At 39.6% G+C, this 13,619-nt stretch overlaps 1 protein-coding gene across 3 annotated transcripts in view; it reads left to right on the top strand.

Annotated features, from left to right (window-relative positions):
* SH3BP2 (SH3 domain binding protein 2) overlaps positions 1–13,619 on the top strand; it is a 167,295-nt gene that overhangs the window by 145,058 nt on the left and 8,618 nt on the right. For all 3 annotated transcript variants that reach the window (XM_024198565.3, XM_024198564.3, XM_024198563.3), the window contains 6 exons: positions 5,869–6,008; positions 7,168–7,270; positions 10,276–10,393; positions 10,965–11,035; positions 11,671–11,756; positions 13,421–13,489. In XM_024198565.3, coding sequence (XP_024054333.2) covers positions 5,873–6,008; positions 7,168–7,270; positions 10,276–10,393; positions 10,965–11,035; positions 11,671–11,756; positions 13,421–13,489 — 583 coding nt within the window. In that variant the 5' untranslated portion in view covers positions 5,869–5,872. The remainder of the gene's footprint in view (positions 1–5,868; positions 6,009–7,167; positions 7,271–10,275; positions 10,394–10,964; positions 11,036–11,670; positions 11,757–13,420; positions 13,490–13,619) is intronic.

Genomic DNA, 13,619 nt, shown 5'->3' with positions numbered 1-13,619 from the left:
TTAACTGGAATGGTCTCTTAGCACATATTCTACCTACTTATGTAAAACAATCTGTTTGATCTTGTATTTAGCTGTGATACTCTGAGTACTTTCCCCAAGCCTGAAGAAGAGCTCTGTGTAGCTTGAATAGGGTGACCAGACAGCAAGTGTGAAAAATCGGGACGGGGTGGGGGGGGGTAATAGGAGCCTATATAACAAAAAGACCCCAAAATCGGGACTGTCCCTATAAAATTGGGACATCTGGTCACCCTAAGCTTGAAAGCTTGTCTCTCTCACCAACAGAAGTTGGTCCAATAAAAGATTTACCTCAGTCACCTTGTCTCTCATGTATGCTGTTGGCACAAACACAATGTAGCAATACTTTTTTTTGTCCAAATAACTTCCCAAGTAATCCATCACAGCAACTGCAGCTATGTTCAAATTACCTGTGATAGAGACTCAGACTAACCTAACCCATTAACAACCTATCTAGAACCTGTCCTGGAAAACGATCCCTCACTCTCACAGACCTTGGGAGGCAGGCCAGTCCTTGCTTACAGACAGCCCCCCAACCTGAAGCAAATACTCATCAGCAACTACACACCACACCACAGAAACACTAACTCAGGAACCAATCCCTGGAACAAATCCCATTGCTTACTCTGTCCCCATATCTATTCTAGCAACACCATCAGAGGACCCAACCATATGAGCCACACCATAAGGGGCTCATTCACCTGCACATCTACTAATGTGATATATGCCATCATGTGCCAGCAATGCCCCTCTGCCATGTACATTGGCCAAACTGAACAGTCTCTACATAAAAGAATAAATGGACACAAATCAGACATCAGGAATGGTAACATACAAAAGCCAGTAGGAGAACACTTCAGTCTCCCTGGACACTCAATAACAGATTTAAAAGTAGCCATCCTTCAACACAAACTTCAAAAACAGACTTCAAAGAGAAACTGCTGAGCTACAATTTATTGCAAACTTAACACCATTAATTTGGGCTTGAATAGGGACTGGGAGTGGCTGGCTCACTACACAAGCAATTTTCCCTCTCTTGGTATTGACACCTCCTCATCAGTTATTGGGAGTGGACCACATCCACCCTGACTGAATTGACCTTGTCAACACTGGTTCACCACTTGTAAGGTAACTCCCTTCTCTTCATGTGTCAGTATATTTATGCCTGCATCTGTAATTTTCACTCCATGCATCTGAAGAAGTGGGGGTTTTTACCCATGAAAGCTTATGCCCAAATAAATCTGTTAGTCTTTAAGGTGCCACCGGACTCCTTATTGTTTTTGTGGATACAGACTAACATGGCTACCCCTCTGATACATTAATACTCAGTTCATTTACCAAAAACGTTGCAAACTCTATTTCTAATGGTCGTCTTGCAAAAGAAGAAACCCTCAGCATGTGTTAAGTACTTGCTCTAGGTAGAGTATGAAGAGGCTGTGTGGTATGCTGGAGAGTAATGTGACCACACTGTGTTGTGTTTCAAAGAAAACTTTTCAGTGTTGAAGACAGTCCTACAAATTACTGTTCCTGTGTTCTTCCCCAGCATACTATAGAGCGCACAGTCTTCCTAGCTGACGTGGGATTGTCCTGGAAAGTCCCTGAAGAGCCAGGTAGGACAGGGACAAGGCCCTTCCTGGTGTGCTTTGATTGTCTTTGGATCAGTCTCAGTACTACTTCAGTTGGGGAAGGAGGTGTGTTCAGTGGCCACTCTGTTTTTGTTTTTTTGGGGGAGGGGAGCGGGGTGGGTTGTTTTCTTGGCTTGGTGAGAGTGACGAAAATTAGGCAAAAAAATTCAACTGTTTCTTAAAAACAAACGCTTGTTCCTGTTACAAGGAACTCTCAGAATGAGCTGGGGAAAATTCTCCGAGTAGCCTCAGCGAGAGGCCCCATTCTTATCCTGGTTATACTCGGTGTAGAGCTGGAGTAGTTCCATTGACTTTATTGGAGAGACTTTGTACTTACACCACTGTAATGGAGGCTAGGTACACACTGCAGCTTACATTGGTGTAAGTGATGTCTCTTGAGTGCGAATAAGCCACCCTCCTGAGCAACGTAAGTTACACCAATCTAAGCGCCGGTGTGGACAGCGCTATGTTGATGAGAGAGCTTCTCCCATCAACATAGCTACCGCCGCTCACAGGGGCTGGAGTAATTAAATTGACGGGAGAGCTGTCTCCTGTCAGCTTAGAGCATCTGTGCTAGCCGCGCACCTAGGGTAACCAGACAGCAAGTGTAAAAAATCAGGACGGGGTGGGGGGTAATAGGAGCCTATATAAGAAAAAGACCCAGAAATTGGGACTGTCCCTATAAAATCGGAACATCTGGTCACTCTAAGCGCACCTAAGACCAGAACCTGGCTCAGGGTCTCTTGTCTTGGCCTGCCGTCTCAGGTATTTAGACATGTAACCATAATCTAAAAAATGAGGTGGCATTCCCTGTCTATTAGTGATCCGAGAGCTTAATGTGCTCAGATTATAAGTCATACAGTGACTTACTGCAGTAACTGCCAACTCCAGCTGGGGTTTGAAAATCAAGCTGTTCTTTGTCTCTCCTGTATCTGCAGTAATAAAGATCCTGCAATCAGAACTTTTCTGACAGTTGTGTCCATGACATCTGAGGCAGAATAGAATCTAGTACTCTCTTTTTCATAGATATTTTTGGCTCTGTGGTATTATCAAGAGTAGTATTAGAAAAATGTGGTTCTCTCCCCCTCCCCCCCCCAAATAGAGTAAGCAGGTGTGATCTGAAGATATATGTGGGGCTTTAAATTGGTCAGTTACATTGGTGAGACTTCATTAAAATCAGTGAGTTTATTCCAGTTACATTAGTGTAACAGAGAACAGACACTATCCTGTTAAATAGAAAGATTCCATTTTTACTTAATCTTTTTTTTTTAAACATAAGTAACCAAATCTCAGGAAATCTCATCAGTTTGATTTCAGATGATTTCAATGTATATTTTGACTGATGATGTGTTTGTCATTTAAAAAAAAAAAAGTCAGTTCTGGATTTCCCCTTCACACCCTTCATTTTAAGGAAATCACTCCCATGATGACACTAGAGTGTTGCAACATTTGGGTTTCTACAGCCAACTGAAAAATGTGCTCACTTTCCCTCATGCCTATTTTTCAGCTTCTGTGGTATGGACAAAAACATTTGACCCAGTTTTGATTTCAGTTTGCAGGAATAACTTCAATATTCCTTGGAATTTAAAGCTTCTGTGCATAGTGCATCTCTGGCTCATTAACACATTGCTTTTATCAAAGATCTCTAAGAGTGCAGTGGGACAAGTCATCTCATGATGAGGGACTAGTGAACTGGGTAATGGGTGGGGGAGAGGCTTCAGTGGAAGGTAGAGCAGATAACAGCATATGTGCAGAAGAGGAACTATTTCAGTGACAGTGGGAAAGTATTTGAGGCAAGTGTGGGAGTTCCCTTTATACTGGTGGAGCCTACAGAGGGCTAATGGTGGTGTTAGAGTTAATCCATCATGGCTCCATCTGTTGTCTTAGGTTTGAGACTAAAAACATTGCAACCCCCGGCCCTCCATCTCTCAAACCCTTCCTAAAAATAGAGGGCAAAAACTAACATCCATTCCTGAGCCCTAGGCTGCTTAGGAAACTAGCACTGAATTTAGCAGACAGACAATGCAAGTATGCACAAATGCATAATACTTTGCAAAAATGTTCTCATCCAGGGCAAGTTTAATTGCTCTTGAGGGAGAAGTAAAATATTACTGGCTTTTTCCCCATCATTGTCAGCACAGCAGGGAGCTGGCAAGTAGGTTGGATCCTGCTCTGGTAACTTTTTAATGACCATTTTTCAAGGCAACATAAGGTGGTATCACTCAGTGGTGAGAGTGGGTTATATTGAATGTGACCTGGTCAAATCAAATCCACAATCTAGTATTCTGTGTGACATTTGTGTGCCTTGCTTCACCACTGGGGGCTGCCACAGTCTTTGGCACATAAGTTAATACATCACTGCCTCAGAGAAAGCAGGACATGTGCATGGGAGATGGGGCCTCTGTGGAAGTACAGGGAGGAAAGGTCAGAGAGAGAACAAAGGGAGCAGCATGGACTGGTGATCTTCTGAGTAAGAGGAAGGGATTCTGGGAACAGCGAGCTGAGTAGATTGGGGAGTTTAAGGTTGGGATAGAATCAGTGAGAACAGAGAGGGAACAGCATAATGAAGGAGACTATTAGGAATACAGAGAAACTCAGTGGATGGCATAAATGAGAGATTGGGGGAGTTCCCTGGGGAAGAGTTCATTACTGAGGTTAGATACCTCATAAATACCTAAAATAAAGCCAGGTGGCCATGGGTGGGGACAAGAGCTGGTAAGATAGTTGGTTCCATTCAGAGTGCCTCAGAACCTCGTGGCATAAGGCACCTTGTGCAGTTTTGTCTTGCTCTCTTTTGAAAAGGAAGCTAGTAGGGTACTAATTACTTATGGTGCAGCTCACGCCTATGGTTTTCAGAGTCACTGCTGTTACCTCAAACACTGGTTCCTCTCTTGTTTCAGAATAATTATGATTTTATGAAATAAACATGGACCAAATTCTTACTGGCTCTGATCAGAAAACTAGTATGGAAAGAAAAAAGTACCCACTGTACATGCGGTGGGAAAACAGAAGCATGTACTGTACTACTGCAATGAATCATTCAGCAAAAACAGACTCCTTGCTCTTTTCACAATGGGTACTTTGAGTCACCAGGTTAGGCTGAAGGGAGTTTAGTTAGTGAAATTATATGTGTGGGAAGCAGGTTCCTAGGTTATAGATTGACAGTGTTAGCATCTTTTGTGGAAAAGATGGAGTAAACAGGATCCTTTACATTTTTAGTTCTTTCTGCTCCGAGTCCAACATCTGTTCAAGTCACAAACAGCTTGAAATCAACTAATAATAGCTGAGGAACTTTAGCAGTTCATGAGCCCTGCTCTCTCCATTTGAGGTCCTCTGTTCAAGCCTTGGGAATAATACAGCATTGTATGAGAAGGTCAAAGTTTCTATTCAGTTCATGGAGGGTGTTCTCGGTACTAGATAATTAAGGGATTTATCCAAGCCCTGCACAATGCCATTTATTGCCAGTTGAAGAAAGAAGGTTCTCTTTGTGATTATAACCAGGCTGATAAAACTAGTTATTAAGGAACTAATACTCTGTCGCATGTAAACTGTATAAGAAGGGAGAGCAGAAAGAGCTATAATTAACAAAGGCTGCCATTAAATGAAACGTCAAGGGAGGGTGAATTTGAGTTTGATTATATCCTCACTGTATTGCATGTGACACTAAAATCAATGTTATGTAATACACGCTCCGGTTTATAACAGTACAAAGAACTATGATAAATAAGAAATGAGGTGCACTCTGTAATTGAATCACAGTGTCACTTCTTTGTATATTGGGGGTAGACCTTAACCCTTCCGGCGGCAAGGCTATATACATTATTACTGGAAGTAGCAGGATATTAGGCAAAAGACAGTGAATAACTCTGAAAGACTGAGATTTGGGCCCCTGGGTTTTTTGTTTGTTTGTTTGTTTGTTTGTTTGTTTCTTCATGGAAATGTTTTCACTATGTGTTACTACAATGTGAAGTTAAACATCTTCTCTGGACCACTGTCATTACCTCGGTGATGTGTACAACAATAAACGGGGACTTTCTGCACCATATTTTTTTTATGCATTGCAAACTTCCTGAAATCTGAGACACTAGTTTATGCCACATACTTGGCTGCTGTACTGTTAGTTATTTCCTTAAACATGTTTTCCAAACAAGCTTCCTTTCTGAAAATTTATTTCTTAAAGCAAAATATACATACAACGCGAAACACTTTTTTTCATTCTAAATTGCAGAACAATGGCCACAGAAGAGCAGCACTGGCCAGTCCCAATGAAGGCAATTGGAGCACAGAACCTACTGACAATGCCTGGGGGAGTTACCAAGTCAGGATACCTGCACAAAAAAGGAGGCACCCAGCTGCAGATCTTAAAATGTAAGTTGGGGAAGATATTAACTGGACTGCATCCGATTGCTTTAAATGCTTGCGTTTGTGGACAATGACAGGCAGGCAGTTAGTGTTACTGTGTTTATAATGAAGCTTCCCCTTTCATGTGTTTTGTTCGTTTTGCATTTAATTTTACAGTAATATCTTGCTGAATTAATTAAATGTCCTAAAGATGATGCTTTCTTGTTTTGGAAGATTAATTTTTTTCGATGGGAGGTGGGGTGAGGATGTGCATTTGTTTCTTCCCTCTAGTATGTTGGATTTGGATGTCAATGCCTCCAAAAATAAGATTGAGAAAATGAATCTACTTTCTCTCCAGTGTATTTGGAATACCGCATTTATTTCAAACATTTTGGTCCATTATTTTCAAAACAAAGTTCTAGTCAACTTCTTGTCCAGATTGGAATGTATGAAATCTATTATTCTGAACTCCCCCAAACCCCCCACCTAAAGATTTAGAGTAAACGTATTTTTCAAATCAGTAATTGCTTCTGGAATCCACATACCTTTAAAGTAAGAAATTCAAGGCAGTGTGTTTTCTTTGTTTCTAGGAAATACATAAAATATATTTTCATCATAACAGATATGAAAAAAAAATGCTGCTTGTGATATAGGAGGGAGGAACACTGGAATTTGATTTTTTTTTTTTTAAACCACTCAGTTTTATTGCCAACTTCTCTAACTATATAAAGCCAAGGGAGGCTTAGTTCTGGTTTGGGGTCAGTGTGAACATGTTTTGATTTTAGTTTCAGTCTAGAAGTGTGGCTTTTTTTCAGAGATCGGGTATTGTTGGCCTTTGGCTATGTTCCTTGGATGTGGTTTCGGCTGCAGTCTCATGCTAGTGCTTTCCTCCACTAGAGAAATGCAGGTATAGGTCAGCCTTACATTCTTTGAAGTACCTCCCAAATCCCCTTCAGAGCAGCTGTGTCTCAAATGAAAAGAACTGACAGCACGCTGCATTCTGATAGGCTTATAAGTTGACCGCAGTATCATGTGACTTGTCATTCAGCTAATTGATTATTATTTTTTTATAATCCTCTATTAAACTAGGCAGAACTGCGTAATTCAGACAGAATTGTTTGAAAGTGCTTAATAATTCACTCATTTTGAGTTTTTTTTTTTTCTCCCCTCTACCTTCTCTTTCAAGGGCCACTGAGATTTGTGATTATCCATGAGGGATGTATTTACTACTTTAAGACTAGCACATCTGCATCTCCACAGGGTGCTTTCTCTTTAAATGGCTATAACAGGTGAGTGGTACAATATTTATATTCTACACAGACACCGTTTAATGATGAAAGCATGGCTTTTACTTAAGTTGAAGTAACATTGACTCAGGGAAAAGTGACTTTTTCTGGTTATGCAGATTTTGTTAATTATAGTTTCCTTAAGGAACATTTATGCACCCACAGTGATATTTCACTAAGGATTATTCCATTCACTCCATACAACTCAAATGGTGATCAGGCAGTTGGGAAAGGGATCTTGGGGTTGCCTTTTCAAGCTGCAAACTGTTGGCATTATGTTATCTGAATAAACTGTTTTGTCAACATAAATGCCCTTAGAGACATAGGCTATGTGCCAAAGGCACATGCTCTTATAAATACGTATTCACTACAGATGGTTACAGTAATACTGCTGGTGTCTGTGTTTAATTCAGGGAGGAGAACCTACATTAACTCCATAATACAGGCAGACTTCTCACTGTTGCTGTTGGTGTTGCACTATATTGCAATGTGAGATCTCTGCTCCAATAGGTAATATGATGTTTTTCCTTACTGGAAGATCCTATTCCTTTCACCTTTTACCATTTCTTCAGAGAAGCTGTCAAAATTCTAACAAATAGGATCAACTTGATTTCTGATTTACACTGATAGATGTGGCCTTTTTGTTTTTGGCAGATGTTATCACAGTCCCCATGTTTTCTAATTATCTTAATCATCATCAAAAAATAATAGAAATACTTTTGGAGTTAACTGATTCAGCAGTGCCAGCCAATGTTGCCTCCTTATAGAGGGCATGCTATGAAGGAAACAATACAAAACCACCCATGTGATCATAAACAAGAGAATATGCATGCAAAAATCTGTAACCCATCTAGCTATGTATGTGATATGTAAATTAAATATTTGCTTTTAAAATCAGTAATGACAAATCTAATTGACACATTCTTTCAAGCTGTACAGTACTGTCAAAATTTTATATCTGTGGAGAGTATATATGAGTCACATTAATAATTCAAAACTGATTTATAAAAACAGCACTATAGTTACTGCCAATACAAGACCAAACTGGATACAGAATCTGGAGTACATTGCCATGTTAGTCTCAACCACTGAAATCAAGATCTGCTCTAGGAATTATTTTGGGAAAGTTCTATGGCTTGTGTTATACAGGAGGTCAGATTGGATTATCACAGTGGTCCCTTCTGGCCTTGGAATCTACAGATCTATGAATTGTATTATTTTTCTAGTGATTCTTCACTCTAATGCCACATATGCATTCTCATACTTTATTTGTAGGGGATTTTCAGCCTTAAAGTATTGGTAATGTCTGACAGTTCTTCAACAGTGCACAACAGTGCTAAACAACTCTTAAGGGAAAATAGCAGAAAACACCTTATCCAATTAAAAGTGCACAGAGAATTTATATAAACAGAATAAAGTTAACTGAGTTGAAATTTGGCCATGATACTAGGGTTAACACCCCTGTTCATGTGAAATACAGCCTGGGAACTGTCATTGACATGGGTGATGTATTGATTTATATATTTATATTATACCACCACCCCAAAGCCCTAGGAATTAGGGCCATATTGTGCTTGGTGTTGTCCAGACCCAGACATAAACACTGTCCCTGCCCCAAATATTAAATAAAAAGCTTACAATCTAAGAAAATGTGTGCAACTCTCATTCATATCAATGGGAGTTGCACGTGATTGTCTGAAAAGAGGATCTAGGTCTTTGAGCAGACCTTGGTTTTATATCTCACGTTCAATAGTCCTGTGTCTAAAAGAACAGAGGAGCATTGGGTTCAAGTGACTCAGAAGGAAGAGTTATGTCACATGACTCACCAACACCAGTTTTAAATCACCGTTGGTATTTCTTACACTGACTTCCTTATGTCTTTCTTTAGTAACAGAACATGTTCCTGTTGCACTGTTAACCTTTTCTGTGCAAACGCCATGTCAGCAAACTGTAGCCTAGAGTTTAAAATTAGACAAGGAATCTAGAAAGATCTATGGCCAGATATTCAAAAGTGTTCAGCAGTCCTCAATGGCAGCTGCTGCGTGTTGGCCAGATTTAAAAAAATATATTCAACTTTGCTGCCTGAAAATCTGTCCCTAGAGTTCAAAATCCAACTGGCTCAAGGTCTTCTAATGAGTTAGTGACTCTAGGAAAGGGTGTTCTTTAGAAGGAAAATAGCATTGAAAAGAGGTGGAGGAACAAAAAAAAAAAAATTCCTAATCAGAGCCATGAACTCTCTGATGGTAGTCGTAAGCCTAGTTCCCTTTGGCTTTTGTGAATACAAGTATTTTTTCAGACTACCAAAAATCTTAGCACTGAGAGCCCCAAGCCTCTTTTTCTCTCCCCCAAATCCCATGTTGTGAATTTGTAAGTGATTTCCATGTGAGATCTGTCTGAGTTGTGCACCTGAAAGTAAGGTCTTACCTGGTGAGGAGGGGAAAACAGAAACAACTCTATCTAACCTAGCTCCTCAAAGGAGCTGAATGACGCATGTCATTAAGCATCAGTTGTTTTAAAAGGACTGTCTTACACTAAAATGAGTGGAAAGGCAAAATAAGGCCTAAAGTTAATATTAATTCTCCTTTATGTTCATGGAAAAGCAGTGTCATGAATTTCCCTTGTGAGGACACCTGAAATGAGGAGTACAACCACATAAATGCCTCCTGCCATGATATAAAATTGGAGTACACTAATATAACAAAATTAAAAATCTATAATAAACAAGTTTGTTATAAATGTAGCAGGTATCCTTTTTGGTGATTTTTGCTAGTGAATATCATCTCCCTTTCTCTTTGGCTAGCATCGTTCATTAGCACTACTCTTTCCTCCATTTTCATTAGATAAATACTGCAGATGGCACTATGGGTATTAGATTTTCTTTAGCCTTTTGGCAAAGTTGATTTGAAGGGCCATTTTCTAGCTGAGCATTAGGACCCTACATTTACCTACACAACAGAAATAACTGCATTGACTAGGCTTTTTACGCTGTTGCTTGTTCTGTTTCTCAGGGTTATGCGGGCAGCGGAGGAGACAACATCAAACAACGTGTTTCCTTTCAAATTAGTTCATATTAGCAAGAAGCACAGGACCTGGTTTTTTTCTGCCTCCTCCGAAGATGAAAGAAAGGTGAATAACTTCCCATGACCCAAGAATATATTTCAAGAGATGGGGGAGGGGGGGGAATGAATATGTTTTCATAGGAATTTAGCAATTGGGTGCCTAATTCTCTTAATGTGATTTGGGCACCTAACTCCTTGGCCTCATTTGAAAAGCCCAAGTTCTCACTATTGTGCTAATCCAAATATTGGTACAGCATTTCATGTCTTCATAACCATATTTTTGGTTCAAGAAATAAACACTATAAAAGTTTTTATGAATATGGAAAATGACTTTGTAAAATCCTTTCCCCATATAAAATGGGAATATTAAATTACCTGGCTTTCTAAGTAGCGGTTTGAGATCTGTAGACCAAAAGTTCAGTAAGTGGTAAGTAACATCATTTTTAGACTGTTATAACACTTTATATGTTCAAAGCACAGGAACTAACAAATCCTTAGAACACCCTTGTGAGTGAGTAAACGTTATTATGCAGTCAACCCATAATTGCTAGCACCTCCAGCCTTTCAGAGGGCAGACACTTTATTCGTTTCTTTACTAAAAGCAATAGAGTAAGTTTACATGAAATTGTTTCTTTTAGAACTGGATGGTCTCACTGAGGAGTGAAATAGATTACTACCATGACAAGAAGGAAACAATAACAGATTTAAGGTATGCACCTGCTAATTCTAGAGTCACTTTCTTGATTCTTGCACTTTATCAAAAATTCCTTAGTAAAGAGCAAGGCCCTTGTTTTTATTAGGCATTGCTGCAGTCAGCGTTTAAATCCCCTTGAGGAGATTTAGACTCCTAAGGTCCTAAATCTTTTTTGAAAATGAGATTTGGACTCCTAAATCAGTTGGCCTTGTGATGCTGAGCGCAGTAACACCTAAAAAAACCACCTTTAAACATCTGGGCCCGTATGTTTATAAAGTTGCTTCCCATTCTTTGCACCTGATGACAAAACATGATTTTTTTGTTTTGTTTTATTGCCATTAAACAATAGCAAGTAAAGTAATTCCTAACTATGTCTGACTTTCTGACTACATAGGTTAAGGGATATCACAACAAAAAATAAACCTTTTTATAAAGAGAACTTAAAATGTCAACTTTATAAGTCCTTAAAAATGAGAAGTATTTATTTGGCTGTTAATTGAAAAATGAGACTAGATCAGTTTTTCTGCTGCTTTCAATATTCTAATACCAGCACATGCTAATGTGTTCTTAACCTGAATAGCTAATGTTAAATCCCGTTAAGGCAACAGTGCACCTCTTACTATAAAATCCTTTTCCTTTTCTTTGTGTAGTGACTCTGGTTCTGATGCAGACAGTTTCTATGGCTCAGTAGAACGCCCCATCAATATCAACTATTCTCATTCAACAGAAAATGAAGGTGAGACTTTAATTTTGAATGTTTCCCTCTTTTACTCCTTATCCTATCAATAAATGAGACTTTTTGATCACTCTTTTCTCCTCAAATCACTCTGAGTTTGCAGCACTTTTACTGGCTTAAAAAAATTCAAATAGCTCATATATCATAAGAATGTTTGGCCTAGAATTACAATAGAAAATTGTTAATGCCTATGATAACATTACAATACATGCAAGATTGCAATAATTGTAAAATAAGGGACATTTGGGGTCAGATTCTGAGATGCTCAGCATCCTAAACCCCCAGTGAAGTCAGTGGCAATTGAAGAAGCAACCTTACAAGGGTTGCTGAGCACTGTAAAAGATTGTGCTCTTAGTAGTTGTCCATCAATTTAATGTCAGAAAGTCGTTCTCTTAGCCCATACATCTGACTTAAGGGTGGATGAAGACACTTCTTTTTGGAACATTCAGCCATGTCTGTCTGCCCTATATGGGAATGCCAAATGATCTTTATTAAAGCTGACAATGAGAGTGATTAAATCCCCTTTACTTTTACAGGAGCCACCTAGAGCTATAATCACTTAAATATAATAAGTTCTAAAAACTTAAAAAGAAGCAATGCAGTGAATTATGTGGACTTTTAGCATGACTTTTTATAAACCACCTGCTTCTGGCACAGACTGTAAAGTTAACCCATAAACCAAGCAGTCATTCGCATTGTATTAGAATATTTTTGCATTTGGAGGAGTCCTCCTTTCACAACTGAAAAAGGAATGAGTTGTTGTTAGGGCCTCATAGACTAGCTGGGTTGAGTAGGCCTATGACAAAGACACAGGGTATAATTTTCAATGGGACTTAGGCTTGTAAGGGTATGTCTACACTACAAACTCAGGGGAAAGGTGAGCCTCTGGGGACGATGCTGAGAATGGAGTTTCAAAAGCCTTTATGTCACTTATGGTATGCCTATACTTCAGGTAAACTCCTGCGGCTGGCCCATGTCAGCTGACTTGGGCTGCAGGGGCTGTAAAACTGCGGTGTAGCCCAGACTCTGGAACTATACCCATTCATAGGGTCCCAGGCCCAAATGTATATACTGTAATTTTAGAGCCCCGCAGCCTGAGTCAGCTGACATGGGCCAGCCATGGGTGTTTAACTGCACTATAGACATACCCTAAGGGCATGTCTACACTTACTGGTAGATCGAGTGTCGATTTACTGCATCTGGTGAAGACAAGCTAAATCAATAGGAGAGCACTCTGCCATTGATTTGTGTACTCCACTCCACCCCCCCCACCCCCCGGAGAAGGGAAGTTAATGGGAGATGTTCTTCCGTCCACACAGCGCAGCGTAGCCACTGTGGTAAGTGGATCTAACTACGTCAACTTCAGTTGCGTTAGTCACATAACTGAAGTTGCACAAGGGCTGGTCTACACTACCGCAGTAAATCGATCTAACTTACACAACTGTGGAGAAAGCTGAAAGCTGGCGCCTGTGGTTATATCCTGAGTGAAACTAGCCAAAATGACTTAATCTTCTGTCTTGTGTTTTCCCTTGTAATGGAACCAGATTTTCATTAATTTAAAAAAAAAAAAAATTTTTAAATAAAAATCAGCATATGCATGTTCCCTGTGATCTGATCCCAATGAGTACTTTACAGTTTTAAACACATTTTAATTGTATCTGCAGATTATGACCAGGAAGAAGATGAGGAATCTTACTTACAGCCAGATTCTACGGATTTAGTTAGACCAGATGGTAAGACAATATTCACCAGTCATGATACCCTTTAAAGATCTCAGGTAAAGGTGACACTCGTGTGAAATATAAAAACATCTGTAGGCTGATGCTTTAACTCAGTATGCTTGAAGCGCCATGGGTAGTTACA

Source organism: Terrapene carolina, unplaced genomic scaffold, assembly GCF_002925995.2.
Source record: "Terrapene carolina triunguis isolate 2854851 unplaced genomic scaffold, T_m_triunguis-2.0 Scaffold66, whole genome shotgun sequence".
NCBI classification, from domain to species: domain Eukaryota; kingdom Metazoa; phylum Chordata; order Testudines; family Emydidae; genus Terrapene; species Terrapene triunguis.
Note: the sequence above shows the minus strand (reverse complement) of the source record. Positions and strands in the feature narration are given on the sequence as shown.